This window comes from Danio rerio, chromosome 18 (genome assembly GCF_049306965.1).
Source record: "Danio rerio strain Tuebingen ecotype United States chromosome 18, GRCz12tu, whole genome shotgun sequence".
NCBI classification, from domain to species: domain Eukaryota; kingdom Metazoa; phylum Chordata; class Actinopteri; order Cypriniformes; family Danionidae; genus Danio; species Danio rerio.
The window spans coordinates 37,437,823-37,457,489 of record NC_133193.1 but is presented as its reverse complement, the minus strand read 5'-3'; the positions used below and the strand labels follow the sequence as shown (position 1 = coordinate 37,457,489).

Genomic DNA, 19,667 nt, shown 5'->3' with positions numbered 1-19,667 from the left:
GCAACTAATTGGCAACAAATATAGGGTCAATGTTACGTTTTTCAGCTACAAATGGCCTACTGATGTTTTGCTTTTATATTTTGCATTAGGCTATTATTTGTGGATAAACATACAAATTTATTTTTTCCCCAATTTCTGTTTGACGGAGAAATAGTTTCAACACATTTCTGAACAATTGTTTTAATAACTCGTTTCTAATAATTGATTTATTTTATCTTTGCCATGATGAAAGTAAATAATATTTTACTAGATATTTTCAAGACACTTCTATAGAGCTTAAAGTGATATTTAAAGGCTTAACTAGGTTAAGTTATCTAGGCAGGTTAGGGTAATTGCAAGTTATTGTATAACTTAAAATGTTGTTTTTTTTTTTTTAAATCAAAAACTGCTTTTATTCCAGCCGAAATAAAACAAATAAGACTTTCTCCAAAAGAAAAAAAACATTATCAGACATACTGTGAAAAATTCCTTGCTATGTAAGACATCATTTGGGAAGTATTTAAAAAAGAAATTAAAATTCAAAGTAATACTATTCAAATTCAAGTTTATTACTATTATATAGTAATAAACATACTGTTTGTTTGAAAACAACAGTTTTTGTCATCCTTACTGCAAACATATTTGAGCGATACTATCATTAAATGTTACCTTACAAGGGCCTTGCATCATTTTCCAGGGGATAAGGGATACTCAGGCAAAAAAACAGATTGGGAACCACTGCTTTAAAGCATGACAACAGATTATAAAACCACAATGAATTAATATATTCATCAAAGCAAATCTTTTCCATTGACTTTTTGAAAGTACAACAATGTATAGAGAAACTTATTCATGAAAGTGAACTCCCTTTAAGCACACATAAGTGCCTTTATGTTATCTTAAACTAACAAGTGCAGATTCATTACAATCAGACACACTTCTTTTTCACAAGGGCATCCCTTTAAGTTGTCCTCTTCTAATTTCCTTTTTTAATTGTACCCAAAGCAAAACCAAGTCACTTATTTATAATAAAGCATCATGAATGCTTAGGTTGCTGGCATAACATAGTCTATGCATGTTAGATCAACTCTAATACTGTATACTTACTGTATATACTGCAGTAGGGATTGAGGTCAGTTTATAATACAGCTGCATGTTCAATAAGCAGATATTCATAGGTGTATGCTACCCTCATTCAAGTAATTTCCTAGGTCAAAAGTGTGCATTTATTTTTCTACCACACATCACTGTGGCCCACACTATGAAGCAAATAACTCTTAAAATAAAACCCCCTCATAAAATATCTATACAGGCATTCTTGCACAGGCAGAACAGCTTAGATCTTTGTGAATGTGCATTGTTCCACTGAGTAGAAGCTCATCAGTCTGTGAAACAGCTCTGCAGTTGCTGCGTTTGAGCACAAGAGGGCGTCATGCTCTGTTCCTCCAGTATGCGTGCTAAAACCACCAGACGATCCGATGGCTGATGGTTTTGAGAGCGGAGGCCAGACATGGAGCATGGGTGTTTATGCGCTTCATAGATCACATCAGCAAGTGAAGCTCTCCTCCAGTAAGGTGCCATTACGAGAAGACACCTGAACACCAGTCGTGAGGATTCTTGCTGTGGTTTTGGGGTGCAAAGGCACACCAGCAAAAACAGAGGGAATGGAGGTATGGGTAATGGAGGACGGCGCTCTAAGGCTTCAGAGAGAGAGAGAGAGGTCAGGCCAATGATGAAAACAGATTCGGAGAAGGAACCACTAGGGCACGAACACTGCTACACACACTTCTCTCTTGACCCTGAGCGTGTGTCCGTAGCATCTAGGAACGATAGTCCTTCTTACTGTAGGGCTTGTTCCCAAGTATATGATCAATGTCTGAGACCACATGAGACGTCATCTTTGGAAGTACCTACATTTGAGAATAAATTCATTAGGAAATTATTAGCTGGATAGAAGTTCAATTCATAGTTTTAATGTGACATCACAGCATTATAAAAACATTCATGGAGGGCAAAAACAAGGCTTTCCTTCTTTGATGGACAATTTCATTCAGCTGGTCTCTGGGTCTGACGGGAGCACTTTTAGCGTAGCATAGACCAAGGAATTGGATTTAACCAGTAGCATCTTGTTCAATGGTTTAACACTTTGTGATTTCCCAAAAAAGTGGAGTGTTCTATAAATATTTAAATTTCAAGTGTGTGTGATTTACTGGGATGACAACGGTCTCAGGTACACTGGTACTATGAAGTACACATTTGCTAGAAATGTGAACATTTCAGGTAAAATAAAATTTTTGATAAGATACTGCCTCAATGACAGGTGTATGTTGTCTACCTAAAAAGAGTTACGATTCCAACTGGCACACAACATCATAAGACGTTATTGTTAGGTTAGATTTAGGTCAAGACAGCAGGTGACTAAAAATCAATGTCTAGCCACTGTCTAAGGACAACGTTATTTTGACATCCAATATCGGGGGGAAATTCCGGGAGTTTTCCGGGAAACAGAAAAAAACAAAAGATGGGTATGAAAATACGGGAGACTCCCGGGAAAAACGGGAGTGTTGGCAGGTATGTATCCTGTGCCTGCAGAGATGGGACAGAAGTTTCTGAATCTTTTCATTGGTGGAGAGAAGGCCTGAAATTGGACCATGAAGTTTTTTTCTTCTCAAAGTGGCTTTGCTGTGTTTCACAGAAATAAAATATGCTGTCTTTTTTGAATATTTGCTTATGTGTCATCTTGCTAGGATGCTGTTTAACATCATTTTCTTGCTTTATAGTAATGGAGACCAGGTACTGTGGTACCAGGTATCTTATTTCTGGGTGCATCCCATGTCAGAATCTCCTGTTTGAATCCCACAGTTTGAAGTGGGTGGAATTTTGCACTATTAATAGCCCATTTCCACTCGCCAGTATAGTGTGATACGGTTCGGTACGCTTTTATGGCCGTTTCCACTGTCAAAAGAACTGTACCATACCACTTTTTGGAAATACTTTCGGAAGGGTATCTAGCACAACAAAAGGGTACCAAAAGTCAGAGCAAGATGTGCAGCTGAACACTATTGGTATACAGACATAAGTCACTAGCTTGTACACAAGCAGGAAAATTAAAACAAAGGAAGCGCCATTTTTAAATACAAAGCTAAGACATTACAAAGTAATAATATATACATATAATAACGAGCCATTGTCGACCTGAGCTTAAACAAACCTTGTCATTGTCTTGATGAACAGACATAAAACCAAGAACAAGAACAGAATCTATCCTGTGCAACACAGTTCTTACTAGGCTGTCTAAAGCGCGAACGGTTTCGCTTTCTCACATGTTGCATATTTGAAATAACAAACTTCTTGAGCTGATGATAATAACGTGCACATAATTATTGAGTTGCTTCTGACATCCGATCCTTTCAGAAACTGAAAAACACAAGAGTGAAGCATGAAAAACAAGATTAAAGATGAAGATGAGAGGTTTGCACTGACTGTGAGCTATGTTGCGTGTTGTTTTTGATCCCAAATAAAGACTAAATGTATGCTGTGTGTAGTTTTTCTGTAATTGGTAACATAAGGATCTGTGTGGGTTCATATTAGTTGCATTTATTTATTTATTTGTATAATTGCAGCCATTACAGTAGGCTATTTTACAGTATCATTGATCTGCAGTTATAATCAAATCATGTTCATAGAAAGGTTTTAAATGAGCATTTATGTATTTATGTGTATCAAGCCTCTGTTTCGTGAGAAGTGCTTCTCATATGATGTGTGAACGACCTGTACAGCTATACTTTGATATTTCATAGAGCGCGAATGACATTGACTGAAACTTTCTTTTCGCCAACCAAAAGGGTACCATTGGTACTTTTGGCAGCGCAAAAGCAAGCCTGATAAAGGAAACCCATACTGACCCAAACCGTACTGGTAATGTTTTTCTTGTTACCAAGTGTTTTAGAATATCCCACCATTTGTAGTAATTGAAATACTGCAGCAGGTGTCTAAAAAGTTGCTGTTGCATCATTTATTTGCTTTTGAGAGATTTCCTTCCATGAAACTTGACAGTTCAATTTTTTTGCCCTCCAGGTCTCTCGCAACAATCACATGACAGAAAATTTTGCTTACCTGTATGGCTCCCAGGTTTTCAGTTAGCTGTTCTGCATTGGAGGTTCCTAATAGCACTGAACTCACTCCCTCATTCCTCAGACACCAGGCTGCAGAGGAAGGGACAAAACAATCTCAGACCATTATACTTTGTGAACATTAGGAGATGGAATGCACTAAAGCAGGGGTTCTCAAACTCTACCCTGGAGGTCCGGTGTCCTGCAGATTTTAGCTCTAACTTGCCTCAAAACACCTGCAAGGATGTTTTTAGAACACCTAGTAAGAGCTTGATTCGCTAGCCCAGGTGTGTCTGATTGTGGTTGGAGCTAATATATGTAGGACACCGAACCTTCAGGACTGAGATTGAAAACCCGTGTACTGAAGTAAGGCTGTACTAGCTCTAAAGTTTACAGTTAACAGGTAGCACCACAGGAAAGATGGCTCTTTGTCTTCCTCTCTATGGAGGTCTTGGTGGGAGAGTCTTACCTACGGCGAGCTGAGGCAAAGTGCAGCCCAGCTTCTCTGCAATGTGACCCAGTTCTTTCAGCTTCGCCTGCTGCTTGCGTCCATCCTCGCTGACTATCTTCTCTTTCAGCCACTGGTATGACTTCAAGACAAAAACACAAGAGTAGACAAGCAGTGTCAGGTAAGTAGAAGGAGAAAATAAATATTTGATTTATATACGCAGAAGAAAAAGGTCTGGATACCTTCATAGATGCTCTGGAGGAGTCTGGGATACCGTTTTCATACTTTCCAGTAATGATCCCACAAGCCAAAGGTGACCATGTCATGGCACCGACACCTACAGAATCAAGGGAATATTTATCACCCAAATGAACAGCTGTGATTTGCTGAAGCCTAATCAGTATTCAGTGATTAAATGGGATGATTGATTGATTGATTGATTAATTGATTGATTGATTGACACATGCCTATCTTATGGTAGAGCTCCGGCAGCTGCACCTCAACCTTCTCCCTCTGGAACAGATGATACTCGGCCTGCTCACAGACTGGAGGAATCAGGTTAAACTGTCTTGCCACAGAATATGCCTCCTAGAAAGAAAATAAAATACAGTTTTTATACCTGCGATAGCTGCAATTCACTTCTTGACAAGGACTGCAGTTGTAGTTAGTCAAAAACTAACAACAACAAAAAATCTTGTTTTCTCAAACTATTGTTTTGTTGGTATCAAACACTCATGTCTGTCATTTAATCCTATTTCACTATCAAACAGCATAGATGTTGGCGTAGGTTGAAATGTCCAAATGTTTGCTCTAATAATATTCATTCACTCATTTTCTTTTTAGCTTAGTCCCTTTGGTAATCAGGGGTCATCACAGTGGAATGAACTGGCAACTTATCCAGCATATGTTTTACGCAATGAATGCCCTTCCAGCTGCAACCCAACACTGGAAAACACCCACACACTCTTGCATTCACACACTTACACTACAACCAAATTAGCTTATTCAATTCACTTGGTGAATGTGGAGGAAACACCCAGAGGAAACCCACGCAAACACAAGGGAGCACATGCAACTCCACACAGAAATGCCAACTGACAGAGCCTGGGCTCAAATTAATGACCTTCTTGCTATAATATAATATAATATAATATAATATAATATAATATAATATAATATAATATAATATAATATAATATAATATAATATAATATACACTGGCGAGGCAGTGGGTAGCACGTTCGCCTCACAGCAAGAAGGTCGCTGGGTTGCTGGTTCGAACCTCGGCTCAGTTGGTGTTTCTGTGTGGAGTTTGCATGTTCTCCCTGCTTTCACGTGGGTTTCCTCCGGGTACTCTGGTTTGCCCCACAGTCCAAAGACATGTGGTACAGGTGAATTGGGTATACTAAATTGTTCTTAGTGTGTGGATGTTTCCCAGAGATGGGTTGCAGGTGGAAGGGCATCCGTTGCGTAAAAACTTGCTAGATAAGTTGGCGGTTTATTCCGCTGTGGTGACCCCGGATTAATAAAGGGACTAAGCCGACAAGAAAATTAATGAATAATATACAATGACACTGTAATTTCTGTGATTTTGAAAACATACAAAAATCACAAAATTCAATAATGGAAATGGGATTTACTTTTTAAGTCATCACACAATTTTACATATATGTAAAAACAAAAGTAGGTAAACGCCTACTTCAAAAAAGACTATTTAAATAAAAAGTCCCCTTAACAGTATTAAACATGAAAATAAAATGTTTAATTTGAAAAAGTTGTGACATAAATAATTGACTTAAATGACATAACACTGTTACTATTGGACAGTATATATGCTAACTTTTCAAGTGAGTAATAAATAAAATGATTAATATATGTAAGATATAAAAACATATTTTACTTTTGGTAGGGATAATGTTATGATCACCAGCTACAACTACAGCTATGGACTACAAATCCACCATTTATAGACTACAATATCCAGTCATGCACCACACACAACCGGTTCCTGATCATGACTGATTGCATACACACACACACAGCTGATACTTGTGATCATTGATTATTTGGACTATTTTAACCCCTCTGTTCCACACATATGCATTGTTAAGCTGTTGCTGTCCTTACATAAGCGGATTTCCTTGTTTCCTGTTTCCAGTGTTTTTGACTTTGGATTGTTTATCGTGTTTTGATTCTTAGCTGCTTGCCCTGAACCTCTTGTCTGTTTTTGGATTATGCTTCTGTATTGTCTACTGTTTATGCAGGTTTTTGATCCCTGCCTGTATGTCCGTTCTCGTAATAAAGCTGCAATTGGAACTACCCCTGTCTGCATGGCATCCATACGCAACAGATAACTTCTACTGCTGCACAATAGAGAACATCTTGACCAATTGCGTCACAGTCTGGTATAGGAGCTGCTCTGTTGCTGACCGTAAGGCACTGCTGCTGGTGGGGAAAACTGCCCAACGCATCACAGGGACTACACTGCCAGTCATAGAGGACATCTAGAGGAAACATAGTCTGCGCCGAGCACGCAGTATTTCAAGAATTCCTCTCACTCTGCTCTCAGACGGTTTTCTCTCCTGCCTTCCTGCAGGTGCTTCAGGCTCCCCCGGACAAAATCCAGCAGACTGAGGAACAGCTTTTTCCAAAGAGCTGTCTCCCTTCTAAACTCCGCCCCTTACTGACTCCCCCCACTCTCCTCTAACTTATACTCCTCACAATTACTGCACTATTTTACATTTGCACATTTAAAAATTGCACATATTCATTGCACTACATTGCACTGATTCACTTATTTGAACTGTACATACCCACTGCACATGGACATTTGTAATTATGTACACACCCACTGTATATATACATTTGTAATTGTGTGTCTATCTGCACACTTCTGATTATTAAAAACAACCTGTACAAATATTAATTTATTGTAAATCTCTGTTCATAGCTAATACAACCTGTATATAATGTTCACAATACATCCATCTGTAAATATCACCATAGTTTTTCTATAACTCCACTTTATAACTTATACCTATAGCCTGCACTTGCTGCTGTTGCACTGCTGGTCAGACCTAAACTGCATTTCGTTGCCTTGTACTTGTACACGTGTAATGACAATAAAGTTGAATCTAATCTAATCTAATCTAATAAAATGGCTGTAAAACTATATAGAGTTGATTATAGGAAGTCAGCACAATTGTGAAATTTTAAACTAATTTAACCATTAAAAAGAAATCCAGACAAAATAAAAAAGTAAAAATTGTAAAAAAGGTAGAATTTGGAAAAAAAAGGAATTAAATAAACAAGTACACTGCACTTTAAAATCAGTTTCGTTCCAAGACATAGCAGGTTTACACACATTTTAAAAAATGAACTTTTTTAGCTTGTTGCTTATAAGGAAACAGGTTTACTAATTTTTGAAGTAACTAATCACATTTACAGTGTAAATATACTTTATGAATAAATTATCATTTTATAGAGGGCTATAAATATTTGGGCATATATAGGCAGGACAAAAATGAAGGTATGGTACGTTTTCTAGGTAATTCAAGAAAGAAACTTAAAAGTAAATTGATTCATTTTCCTTCAGCTTAGCCCCTTTTTATCCAGCATATGTTTTACACAGCAGATGCCCTTCCAGCCGCAACCCAGCACTGGGAAAGACACTCATTCACACACATACACAACGGCTAATTCACCTGCATATACCAAATACACCCGCATGTCTTTGTCTTACCCGGAGGAAACCCATGTGAACATAGAAAGAACACGCAAAGTCCACACAGAAACGCCAACTGACCCAGCCGAGGCTCTAACCAGCGACCTTCTTGCTGCAAGGCGACAGTGCTAATCACTGAGCTACTATGTTGCCTAAAAGTCCATTACTAATGAAAAATTTATAAATAAAAAAGTGTGACATCTATTTAATCTTGGTCACTGATATACACAGTGTATGGTAATATGCCACTAACGGTGCTGCTTCAGGCAGTGAACTTGTTTTTCACTTGTGGGATGTGTTTACGTGGGCTGAATCTGGCATGACATCTGAACATGCTATTATCACAGTCACACAAATTACAGGTCATCAGTGTGTGCCCTCTCTGTAAAAACCCTGATCAAGCCTCCATTTATCACCCGTGAATTAATAATGTCACAGCTTAATTACAGCATATCAGTTTGTGCCAACTTACATACTGCTACACTGCAATTATTGCAACATACAGTACTAATAAACACTGACTTCAAGTCAAAGGACTAAAAATACGTGATGTGGACAATATACCAGGTCAGCCTCATTGGAAATACAAGCCTCAGCCTTGACTTTTTGGAAAACGTAAATTACTGGGTTCATCAGGGTTTAGATGTCCAATAGAGGGCGCTGTATAAATGTTTAAAATCTGACATTTGTAACTTATGGTATGCTTTGTTGTATATTTACGATACATGTTCTTACACATCCATGAAAATGCAAGATCTGTCATAAAGATCACCTAGTACCCACTGATGTAAATTCTTCCTAAACACAACCAATAGCATTTCCAAAAGCAAATGTGAAAGATAAGTGCATTGTGAATATGTAGTTTTACCTTGATTTTGCATTGCTTTCATTTCTCTTGAGTGCTTCACTGGACTCGAATCTGAGTGCTCCGCATCACAAGTACAACACTGTACAAAGTGAGTTACCAATCAAACTGGCCACACCACAAAAGTTGTCCATATAGAGATAGATTGGAGCGGCAAACATATCACAGGTAAATAGATAGTTGATTTTTTGTCATTTTTATTTTGGTGTGGTGCAAAGAACTACATGAAAATAATGCTTTATTCAACAATAATATATCATTAGTGTGCAAAGGAACAAAAGTTGTTGGCATCGATTTTCCCCCTAGCGTTCGTTGTACCTAGAAACCACAGCCAAATGGATGTTGAAGCATGTTTTTGCAGTTTCACAAAAATGTTGGCTGAAGCATATTTCCAATCAGCTTGTGTTGCATTATACACCAGAGAAAATACATATTTTTTTCTTATTGCAAACACAGTTTCTGCTCCTAAATCCAGGCTTCTAGAAAGTCAATGATCAGTGATTACTCACTACTGAAATGCTGTGTCTGGCAGGTTACAACAAGTGATGTTTAGAAAAATGTTATTTACCATTATTTCCATTGCTGTCCATCGTGAAGTCCCCCAGTACATGGACATGCCTTGGTTTATCACGTAGGTCATGGCTCTGACAATCTCTGTGGAGACAAAAATTCAGCACCCTTGTTAAAAACAAGCAAACACAACTATTCTGAATGTACACTTCGCTTTAAAAATTGTTGTTGCCTTAATTTAACAGTAATTCCAACATATATTACATTAAACTTAAACAAAACATTAAGTTAAAAGTTGAAGCATGATTATTTTAATAAGTTAAAGTAACCCAATATCCTATATTGTCATGACTTATTGGTCTTATTATTTTTCTTCATTGTTTACGTGTATTTTAAATCTTAAAAGTAAACATTTCTAAAATATTTTATATTTAGAAAGAATACAATGAACATTTGTAAAATGTTAATGGCTTAAATCTAATAATCTTTATCATGCTTCAAAGAAGTGACTAACATGCATCTGCATTACTTGGTTATTATTTTAAGTGTTAATTCCATTTAAGTTCCATTTCAAGAGTTTACACGTAGCTGATGATTGATAATAAAGCTTGTTTAGCATGCTGTCCCACAAGAAAGCCCTGAGTTTATAAGATCCTCGAGCACTGGGCTCCCTCTTGTTAGCAGGGCGAGAGAAGAGTTTGAGCTCTGGTAGATCTAGATGAACTACCTCGACTTGTAAATGGCTAATTACAGATTGTAGGGATACTGCTTATTAAGAGATCATCTATAGTGGCAAGTTATCCAAATTACGTATATCATATGTTTTTGGACTGTAGGAGGAAACCCGGGAACCTGAGGTTGGGGGGGGGGACCATGCAAGCATGCGGACAACATGCAATCGCTGCACAGAAATGTCAACTGGTTTAGTGGGGACTTTAACCTGTGACATTCTTGCTGTAAGGCAACAGTGCTAATCACTGGGCTACCATGTCACCCAATCTAGAATAAGGAGGGAGTAGTAGGGGTGGTAGGGGGGATTCTTCAAGACTAAGGTATTAAGGTAAGAAACTCTGGTTATTTATAGTAATTTAGAAATCTTCTGATTGGTGAATCCTTACTTTCAATATCACTGAAGTCAAATTAGCTTAGTAGCTTAGCTTAGTTAGAAAAAAGTAAATACACTTACTAATAAGTGTTTATTTTGCAAGGCAGTTGAATTACCAAAACGTCTCATACTCTTGATAATTTATGATAATTCAAGTCCAAACATGTGAAACCACATTTACATGCTGAACACTTTTCAGATCGTTTGTAAATTTAGTGAATCTTTAAATCAAGACTCACTCTGAATGGATCACTTGAACCAACGTGTTTAATCGTGAGCAGATGTTAGTCCACTTCACAAATTAATTTGTGTATTGTTCAGTGCACCTAACGAACCAATTTAACTGGCTAAATGAAGAAAAAAAAATCTTGTTCAAAAATTAAACATCACAATTTCATTCCCTTTAAAATAAATTAAATTAAAATTAATTAATTAATTAAAAAAAATGTAGTAGATTAAAAAGTACAATATGTAGAATTGGAATAAAATAAATGAACTTATGAAAGGACGAATTAAGTACTTCTCATGTTTATGCAAAAAAAAAAAAAAAACTAAAGATCAGATAAATGCTTTTAAATATAAGTTTACAATCGAATAAATTTTCATTTAATTGCAATCAACCTCCAATTAAGTTTCCAAAACCATTACAGCACTATTAAACATAGTTCCCATATAAATAAAATTGGCACATGTAAATCCAACAGATCACACAAGAGAATCAGCTATTCATTTAAATAGCATTCAAATTTTAATTTGTATATATGTACAAATTTATGCAAACTCTAATGGACAATAATGCCCACAAGATTGTGTGTTGGATGAGGATTAGGATTTGAAGTACAAACACTGATAAAAATATATACATATTTATCATATCAACTAAATGATTCTTTATGCAAACATTTGAGCTAATTTCTTAGCAAGAAAAATCTGTGAAAATTTGCAGGCCTCCGTATTACAAGAAGGTTTGAGGTTCATTTAAAAAAAAATGTGGAGTGAGGTAACTTTGACTGACAGGGCAATTTAAGCGCAGCACATTAAAGATGCATTAAAAGGTGAAGTAGTATATCCCAAAGCTTGCCTACTTTTCTTTTAAACTCGAATGTATGTAGCCTACTTTTTATTCACAAAATGAAAACACATTTTTTGGGTGTTATATAAGTTGTTGGCTGCAGTGAACCATTCTTTATGTACAAAAAGGTAACTAAATAAAAATCAAGTGTTGCGAATCAGAAACCAATAAAAGTATATAATAATATAATTATATATAATTATATAATAATATAATTATTATAAAAATATAATTAAAATTAAAAATGAATAGAATAAAATAATTATTAAATAAAATGAAATAAATAAATAGAATAGAAAATAATAGTAAATAGCAAATGAATAGTAAATAAAATAAAATATAAATAAATCAAATAGAAAAAATAAAACAATGTAATAAAATAATAAAATAAATAGTAAATAATATAAATAAAATTGAATAAAATAAATAGAATAAAAATAAATAAAATACAATATAAATAAATAAACAAACAAATAAATTAAAGTGAAAATAATTAGAAAATATAATTAATAAATAAATAAATTAATAATAAAAAAAAAAATAGTTACAAAAATAAACACCAAAGAGACAACTGGAAACTTTATTTTAGTCATATGCTAACATGTAGGGCAAACATGCTGGAGCTGCTGCATTATGAACAGTTCATCTTTTATTTGTGCCTCATTTATGCTGAAAATTCAGAAGCAGTCAAAAAAAATAGCCTATAATTTAAAAAGCAGATTTAGTGGAAATGAGCTTTGTGCTGTGTGATTGATTCTTTAACAACAACCCTTTTCTCTACACATAAACATATTTCTATAATGGACTATTTGCTTAGTGATCCACACATTTCAGCTTAAGAGCTTGATGCCTTTCTGCTGCATATGTTCTGATGCTAAAGAAAACTTTAAAACAACTAAAACTTAAAACAACTAAAAATAAGAACTGAAGTACTTTAAGTACTCACTATTGATTACTAGCTTATTACTTGCTCATTAATAAGATATTGGCTGATTATTAAAAAGTATGATCTAATTCTACAACCCTAATCAATACCTAAACCAAATTTCTACCTTATTTACTATCCATACGCAGCAAAATAGTTCTATATAAAGCTAAAGATCTTAGCTATTGGTTTATAAATAGCAGGGATTTTAATCATTATTTTTAATATGGCTTTTATTTGGTTTTTTAATTGCATATTACATTGTGTTTTGGAGTTAAAGCAATGTCTAGAAACTCAATTTCCAGTCTTTTGGAATAGCATTACTGAAAAGCTGTAGTAAAAGTCTACTATTTCCTCTATTTTGCTTTCATTTGTTTCATTGATTTTGTTTTGTTGACTCTAAGCTAGGGTTGACTTAAGTTCATATACTGTACTTTTGTGTGGTTTCACTCAACCCTGTAAATGCACTCATGAGGAATAAATGAATGATAAAGTACAGTCTAACTTTACATTCTCTTCAGCTTTTACCCTTCAAGCTGATGAAATGGTAATCAGGTACAAAACAAAAAGGCGAGGAGCACAGGACCAAGAGAGTCAGGGGACTGCAGAGCCACGGAGGAACTTTAATATGCACTGCACACAGTGTGAGGAGCCAGCGCTAAACTCTGGACACTATGCGCATCAATGCAGCAGAAAAGCACTGCATAGCGATCTGCCTGCCCATGTCTATGAGACAGACAGCTTAAGAGAAGCAACAGTGCTTGTCATATATGCTTAAAGAGTTCAGATGCAAAATTATCTAAGTGACATTTGTAATTGTAATTTAAAATGATTGTATTCAATTCAGTAATTTGTTTCTATAGTGAAGAATACACTGTTTTCATTGTCTTTAAAGAAACTGACCAAAGCATAGGAGGCTGAGAAAAAAAAATGCCAATTTTGCATGCTTTTGGATTGAAAATCTTCAAGAGTTGATTAAACAAACCAGGTAGAAGACATTTTTGCTAAAACAAGATTGTTTTGGGTTGTTACTTGTGTGTTTTATCGCACTTCTGTCCAGTCAGTGGGGCTAAAGCCTGAGACACACCAAGCCAACATCAAAGAACTAGCAATGCAAAAACAAAATGTGTTTCCACCTTGCATTGGCTGCAGCTGTGCATGAACACTCCAAACAAATGACAGCTAGCTTAAATAAGATTGTAAGGTCTGTACCTGCATGAAAGGATTTATATTTATTCACAGGTGACAATACCCACATCATTTCACAAAGAGAAACCAGAACTATTGTCATGTCCACAATAATATATTTTACTTCATACATTTTTCCCAAAGTATATTCTTTTCTCTCTGTTTTGGCCAGAGACAACATTTTTATTAAATGAAAACATATATTTTTGAAAATGTAAGAATGTAAATTATAATATGTATTTGTTTATGTGGTGACGCAGTGGCGAAGTAAGTAGTGCTGTCGCCTCACAGCAAGAAGGTCACTGGTTCGATCCTCGGCTCAGTTGGCATATCTGTGTGGAGTTTGCATGCTCTCCCTGCGTTCGCGTGGGTTTCCTCTGGGTGCTCCGGTTTCCCCCACAGTCCAAAGACATGCGGTACAGGTGAATTGGGTAGGCTAAATTGTCCAGAGAGTGTGTGTAAATGTGTGTGTGGATGTATCCCAGAGATGGGTTGCAGCTGGAAGGGCATCCAATGCATAAAAGTGTGCTGGATAAGTTGGCGGTTCATTCCGCTGTGGCGACACTGTATTAATAAAGGGACTAAGCCGACAAGAAAAATAGATACATTCATAAAATAAAGCCATTTTAATGTTGCAGTGTGGACTGTGAAAACGGAAGCTTTAGAAAATAATGACGCATTGTAGTTATGTGACCAATTCAGCTAATATGGTTGACAAGATTGTAAAGTCCATTTTGACAGCTTTATTAAAGATTAATGTCAGTTTGTATATTCACCATATAGTCTCTATTCAAAGGATACAGAATGTTTACTGGAACTATTGTTCAATGATGGAAGCAGATGACAGATGTTTTACAGACATCGAGCTGAGATTTCTGTTTGAGACCTGGAATCTGCCGTGCATGGTGGGATGACTCAACATTTTGAAAAAGTAAATAAATGTCAGACAGATATGGCGCAGTAAAATATCATACCCTTAATACCATATAGTTTGAATATATTTCAGAAATGCAGTGAAACAACAATCAACTTCTTTATCTCTTAATTTTTTTTCTGTTTGTTTACTTTTATCAGACTTTTTGTTCTCCTTGAAACACAGCACCCAAGAGAGCGCTTTCTTTCACCAACAGCCAACATCACTTCTAAATGCTGAATCGGGCAAACTTCTTCTGATGTGAGTTTGATGAGAGGAGATGTGTGGAACACACTAAACAAAGTAGCCTGACAGACGCTCACCGACAGCCCCACACTGCCCAATGGCCAACTGTCTGTTTGATGTGTCCAGCCTTAAAAATGTTTTTAATTTTTACTATTAATAGATTCATATGGCAACATTTTGTTTATGTTGGTTGCTCTACAACTCAACTTCAGACCTTGCACACTGCTAGTGTGGTGGCGTATGAAGTAAGCTACTGGGCAAGTTAAGATGTATAGAAAATAGTTAAAAAAGGAATTACTACTACTACTACTACTATTACTACTACTACTACTACTTCTAATAATAATCATAATAGTATAACAAATTTAAAATAATATATAATAATACAATCTTTAAACAAGTTCAAAAAGGAATAATGCAAAACATTACTGGTTCAAAAAAAATATTGAATGATTTTGATAGACAGTGTTTACTGCAACCCACACTTGGTAAATATATATATTTATACATATGTTGTTGTTTTTTTAATTTTTGGGTAAAATGTAAAATATGTTGCACATTTCATTGCATGACAAAATTGCTAGAGGACAATGTCTACATTTTTACAAACATGAAATGTATTACTGTTTGTTATATGTGTCAATTCACAATCTGTTTTTATACATAAACGAGAAGCCAGGGCTTGTCGTATAGATCACCTTGTTAAAGTCTGACCTGAACCCTTCCCAAAACGTAGTAAGTAATGTTTTCAAAAGCAAATGTAACAAAGTCCATTGCAGCCACATTGGTTTCCCTTGAGTCGATATAACTTTTGGACACTGTTAACATAGGGCTTCTTTTTGGCACAGTACAGTTTTAACTGGCATTTGTGGATGCAACTATACACAGCAAAATATGGGGACCCAAAACAACTCTATGGGTGTTAATTTCAACACTTTGAAAGTGTCTCATGGGGTCCACTCAAAACAGACTTAAATCAACACTTTCAAAAGGGTTGGCACATTGACACCGAAGTAAGGGTTAATTTTAACTCAGGGCAGAGTTAAAAAATGTAACTATATTTAACACCACCTGGTGTAATATATTATTTTATTCAACTCTCTTGAGTGTAAATATGGTAAAAAGGTCAAATAGACTGTAAATTACAAAATAAAAAACATTTTATTTGAAAACATTCACAACTTCAACAATTCATTCAATTTTTAAAATGCAACAATGTCAAATTTGCTTTAAATGTTTTATTAGTAAAGACAGTATCAACAAAATATGATGTCCAAACTTGATGTTTCATCAGAGCAATTTGAAAGTTCAATATATCGTCACTCATAGTTTTCTTCTGAACGCATAGTTTTTTTCTGAAATTACATTTTAAACAACTTGGCGTGCAAATCTTTCACTTCGGGTGTTTCCTTGGTCCTCCATATCAAACACAGCAGTTTAAATGAAGGTATAAATGCTGTAAACTTGTGTGAAAACAAACTGGAGCTAGGAAATCTCATCAAGCATGTCCTGTGAATGAAGTGCTTCCCAGCCACAGGATGACCTTTTTATCCATGACGATGTACAGTAGTAGCTGCTGATCGCTCGTCTGGTGGTTCCTGATGCACGGATATACTGTAGGGTGATGCTCATTTAAGAACTCTTCAAGACTCCAGCATGACTAAGAAAAATGTTTGAAAACAAATTGCAATCAAATTCTATGATATATTTAAAAGAACATTTAAAGTAAATAAAACATTCAAGAAATCTAAACTCACCTTTTGAAAATCCACATGATGATCCACAACTTGACTCTCCCAGCTGGTTGAGGTGACAGGATATGGAAGAGTAGAAAAAACACATACATCACTGTTGGATCTCCAAAAACAATTAGGTTAACCACTATGACTAGAACTGGAAAAACAGGCAGCTGTCTGTCCAGAATCCTGAATTTAACACAACACTTGGAGCAAAATTTAGAGGAGCTTAAAATCTTTTATATCATTTAGTGATGCTGACTTCCCTAAAATATTGGCCACAGTGTAAAAAATATTCATAAATTTACAGTTTTCTGTAAGCGTGTGCGTGCGTGCGTGCGTGTGTGTGTGTGTGTGTGTGTGTGCGTGTGTGTGTGTGCGTGCATGTTTCTTTACCAGATTCAACTTGTTAGGCCCTTTCAGGTCCAGTATTGACGCCACCTTTCCTGGAGTCTAGCAGATGTTTCAGGTCCAAATATAATCTAAAATATTAGGATAAGCAGAAGAGGAAAAGTGCAAAGCAAAGAGCAAAACATTATTTAAGTAACAGTTCACCCACAATACAAAACTTATCACCTTCATGTCATTTGTTATTCTCTAATGCTCTAATACCCTCTCAGCTTATTGTAAAACAAATACAGAACTTTATCAAACATACCTTCATTATTATCACCACATATGACCAAGAAGGTGTGCTTGGTCATTTCACCAACTCTGGAAAATACACCATCCGTCTCTAATCAGCCACCGTCACAGGGTCTTGTGTTATTGTACAGAGAACTGTGGCTGTTAAAAAACAACAACACATTAGTATCTAACACATATGCATAACCTTCAGATAAAAAAGAGAGATGAACATCACAAAGTATGCCTCAAACATTTTCACATATCTTTTGATTCAGATGTTGATTATTGATAATAAATCTACAAATCAAACCTGTATCATCATTAGGCTGCTCAAATATGAATCAGTTGATTAATTTTACAGACAGGTGGCTGTTTACAACGCACTAATAAAACGGAAATGTTGTGTACAGTACATGCTAAGTTTAGCCTATAGTTTTAAGCACAATATCATGCGGGAGAAAAAGCTTGACTAAGATGTTCCTGCCAACAGAAATAGCCTAACTTACTAACGTCAGACATCCCGAGTTGGGAAAAGTCATTTTCGGGGGATACAGAGTTGATTTGCGGGAGGTAGCGGGAGAGATGAGTACCTAAAGAGCAATGGGATGAGTTGCGCGCGACGTACCTAAAGAGCGGTGGGGGTGACTTGCGCGCGACGTACCTGAAGAGCTGGGAGGGATGCGGTGGAGAGGGGCGTGCAAAGTGTTTAATGACCGGGCGGGAGACGCGCGATATCCGGGAGATGATCATTCATTTGCGGGCATCTACTTGGGCAATAACGTTAACGTTAGTCCCGCAACTTCCGGGAGACTTCTGTAACGTTAAATGTCTGATAAAGTGCAAACGCGGTCATTTAAAGACATTAATGTTAACATTCCGACTTTAATGGTTGTCAACACTTAATATAATTCAAGCGTACGTTATCACACGAGTCTAAGTTATGGACTAACGGTATATGGACGGCCACGAATGAACCAGTTTAAAAGGGCCGCGGTGTTTAAAATAACCAAATTAACGTACACTAATAACAAACAATCATTTGTTTCAGTCAGGAAGCCTTTTACAAGTAAGCATATGTTCATTTACTCACCAGATATGTTTTAGAAACTCTCCAGAGCTTATGGAAACCGTCCTGTGTTGCCGTTAGCATCCGGGCAGAGTAGGCTAACGTTAGGCGGCTCCGGGGATTCCCTCGCTAGTTTGCTTGGAATTAAAGGAGAAGTGTCGATTTTATTTTACAGATGGGTAACAACGCACAAAATGGCATTAAGCGTGACAGAAATGTGTTGAACATGTACATTTGATGTTTTTATGCACTATGTATGCGTGAGCATATAAAAACATTCTTGAAAAGAAGTCAATAGTAATGCAGTTAAGCTAGATACACAAACGACCATGAATGAACCGCAGAAGTTTAAAATTGTAACTCCATTCTAAAGTTATTAACTTCACAACATGTTTACAACTGTATTTCCTCAAAGAAAGTCTGTAAAATACCAACATTTAGGTAGTTTGACTCACCAGTTGCTGTTCTAAATCTCAGATGGAAAATGGCGTCTGGAAAATTCTTTAGTGACTGGGGCTGCATGAATTCCCGGATGTTGGAAATAACACCACCAAGTGTTAAAAAGATAACTCCTTGATTTCGCACTGAATAAAAACAATTCTAACTCTTATTATATTCATTTATCAAAATCTAACTCTTTAACGTCAACACTTTACTCTCAAATGCTTCAACACCGAGAATTTAACTCTGATGAATTTGCTGTGTATATGTGGTATTTGACCCATGTGGTGATATTGCTTATAGATGACTGACGATGATGAAGCAGTGGCGCAGTAGGTGTAGTGTCGCCTCACAGCAAGAAGGTTGCTGCTTTGACCCTCGGCTCAGTTGGCGTTTCTGTGTGGAGTTTGCATGTTCTCCCAGCGGTCGCCATGGGTTTCCTCTGGGTGCTCCGGTTTCCCCCACAGTCCAAAGACATGCAGTACAGGTGAATTGGGTAGGCTAAATTGTCCGTAGTGTATGAGTGTGTGTGTGTGAATGTGTGTGTGGATGTTTCCCAGAGATGGGTTGCGGCTGGAAGGGCATCCGCTGCGTAAAAACTTGCTGGATAAGTTGGCGGTTCATTCCGCTGTGGTGACCCCAGATTAATAAAGGGACTAAGCCGACAAGAAAATGAATGAATGAATGACTGACGATTCTTGATGCAGTGC

The 19,667-nt window shown here is 36.4% G+C and overlaps 1 protein-coding gene across 16 annotated transcripts in view; it reads right to left on the bottom strand.

Annotated features, from left to right (window-relative positions):
- Window positions 1-471: 471 nt before the first annotated feature.
- Window positions 472-19,667, bottom strand: part of kcnab1a (potassium voltage-gated channel subfamily A regulatory beta subunit 1a) — a 295,083-nt gene continuing 275,887 nt past the window's right edge. For 6 of the 16 annotated variants that reach the window (XM_073929085.1, XM_073929087.1, XM_073929079.1 and 3 more), the window contains 6 exons: window positions 9,697-9,782; window positions 5,007-5,127; window positions 4,782-4,876; window positions 4,561-4,681; window positions 4,096-4,184; window positions 472-1,889 (listed from right to left, as the gene is read on the bottom strand). In XM_073929085.1, coding sequence (XP_073785186.1) covers window positions 1,800-1,889; window positions 4,096-4,184; window positions 4,561-4,681; window positions 4,782-4,876; window positions 5,007-5,127; window positions 9,697-9,782 — 602 coding nt within the window. In that variant the 3' untranslated portion in view covers window positions 472-1,799. 16 annotated transcript variants of the gene reach the window in all.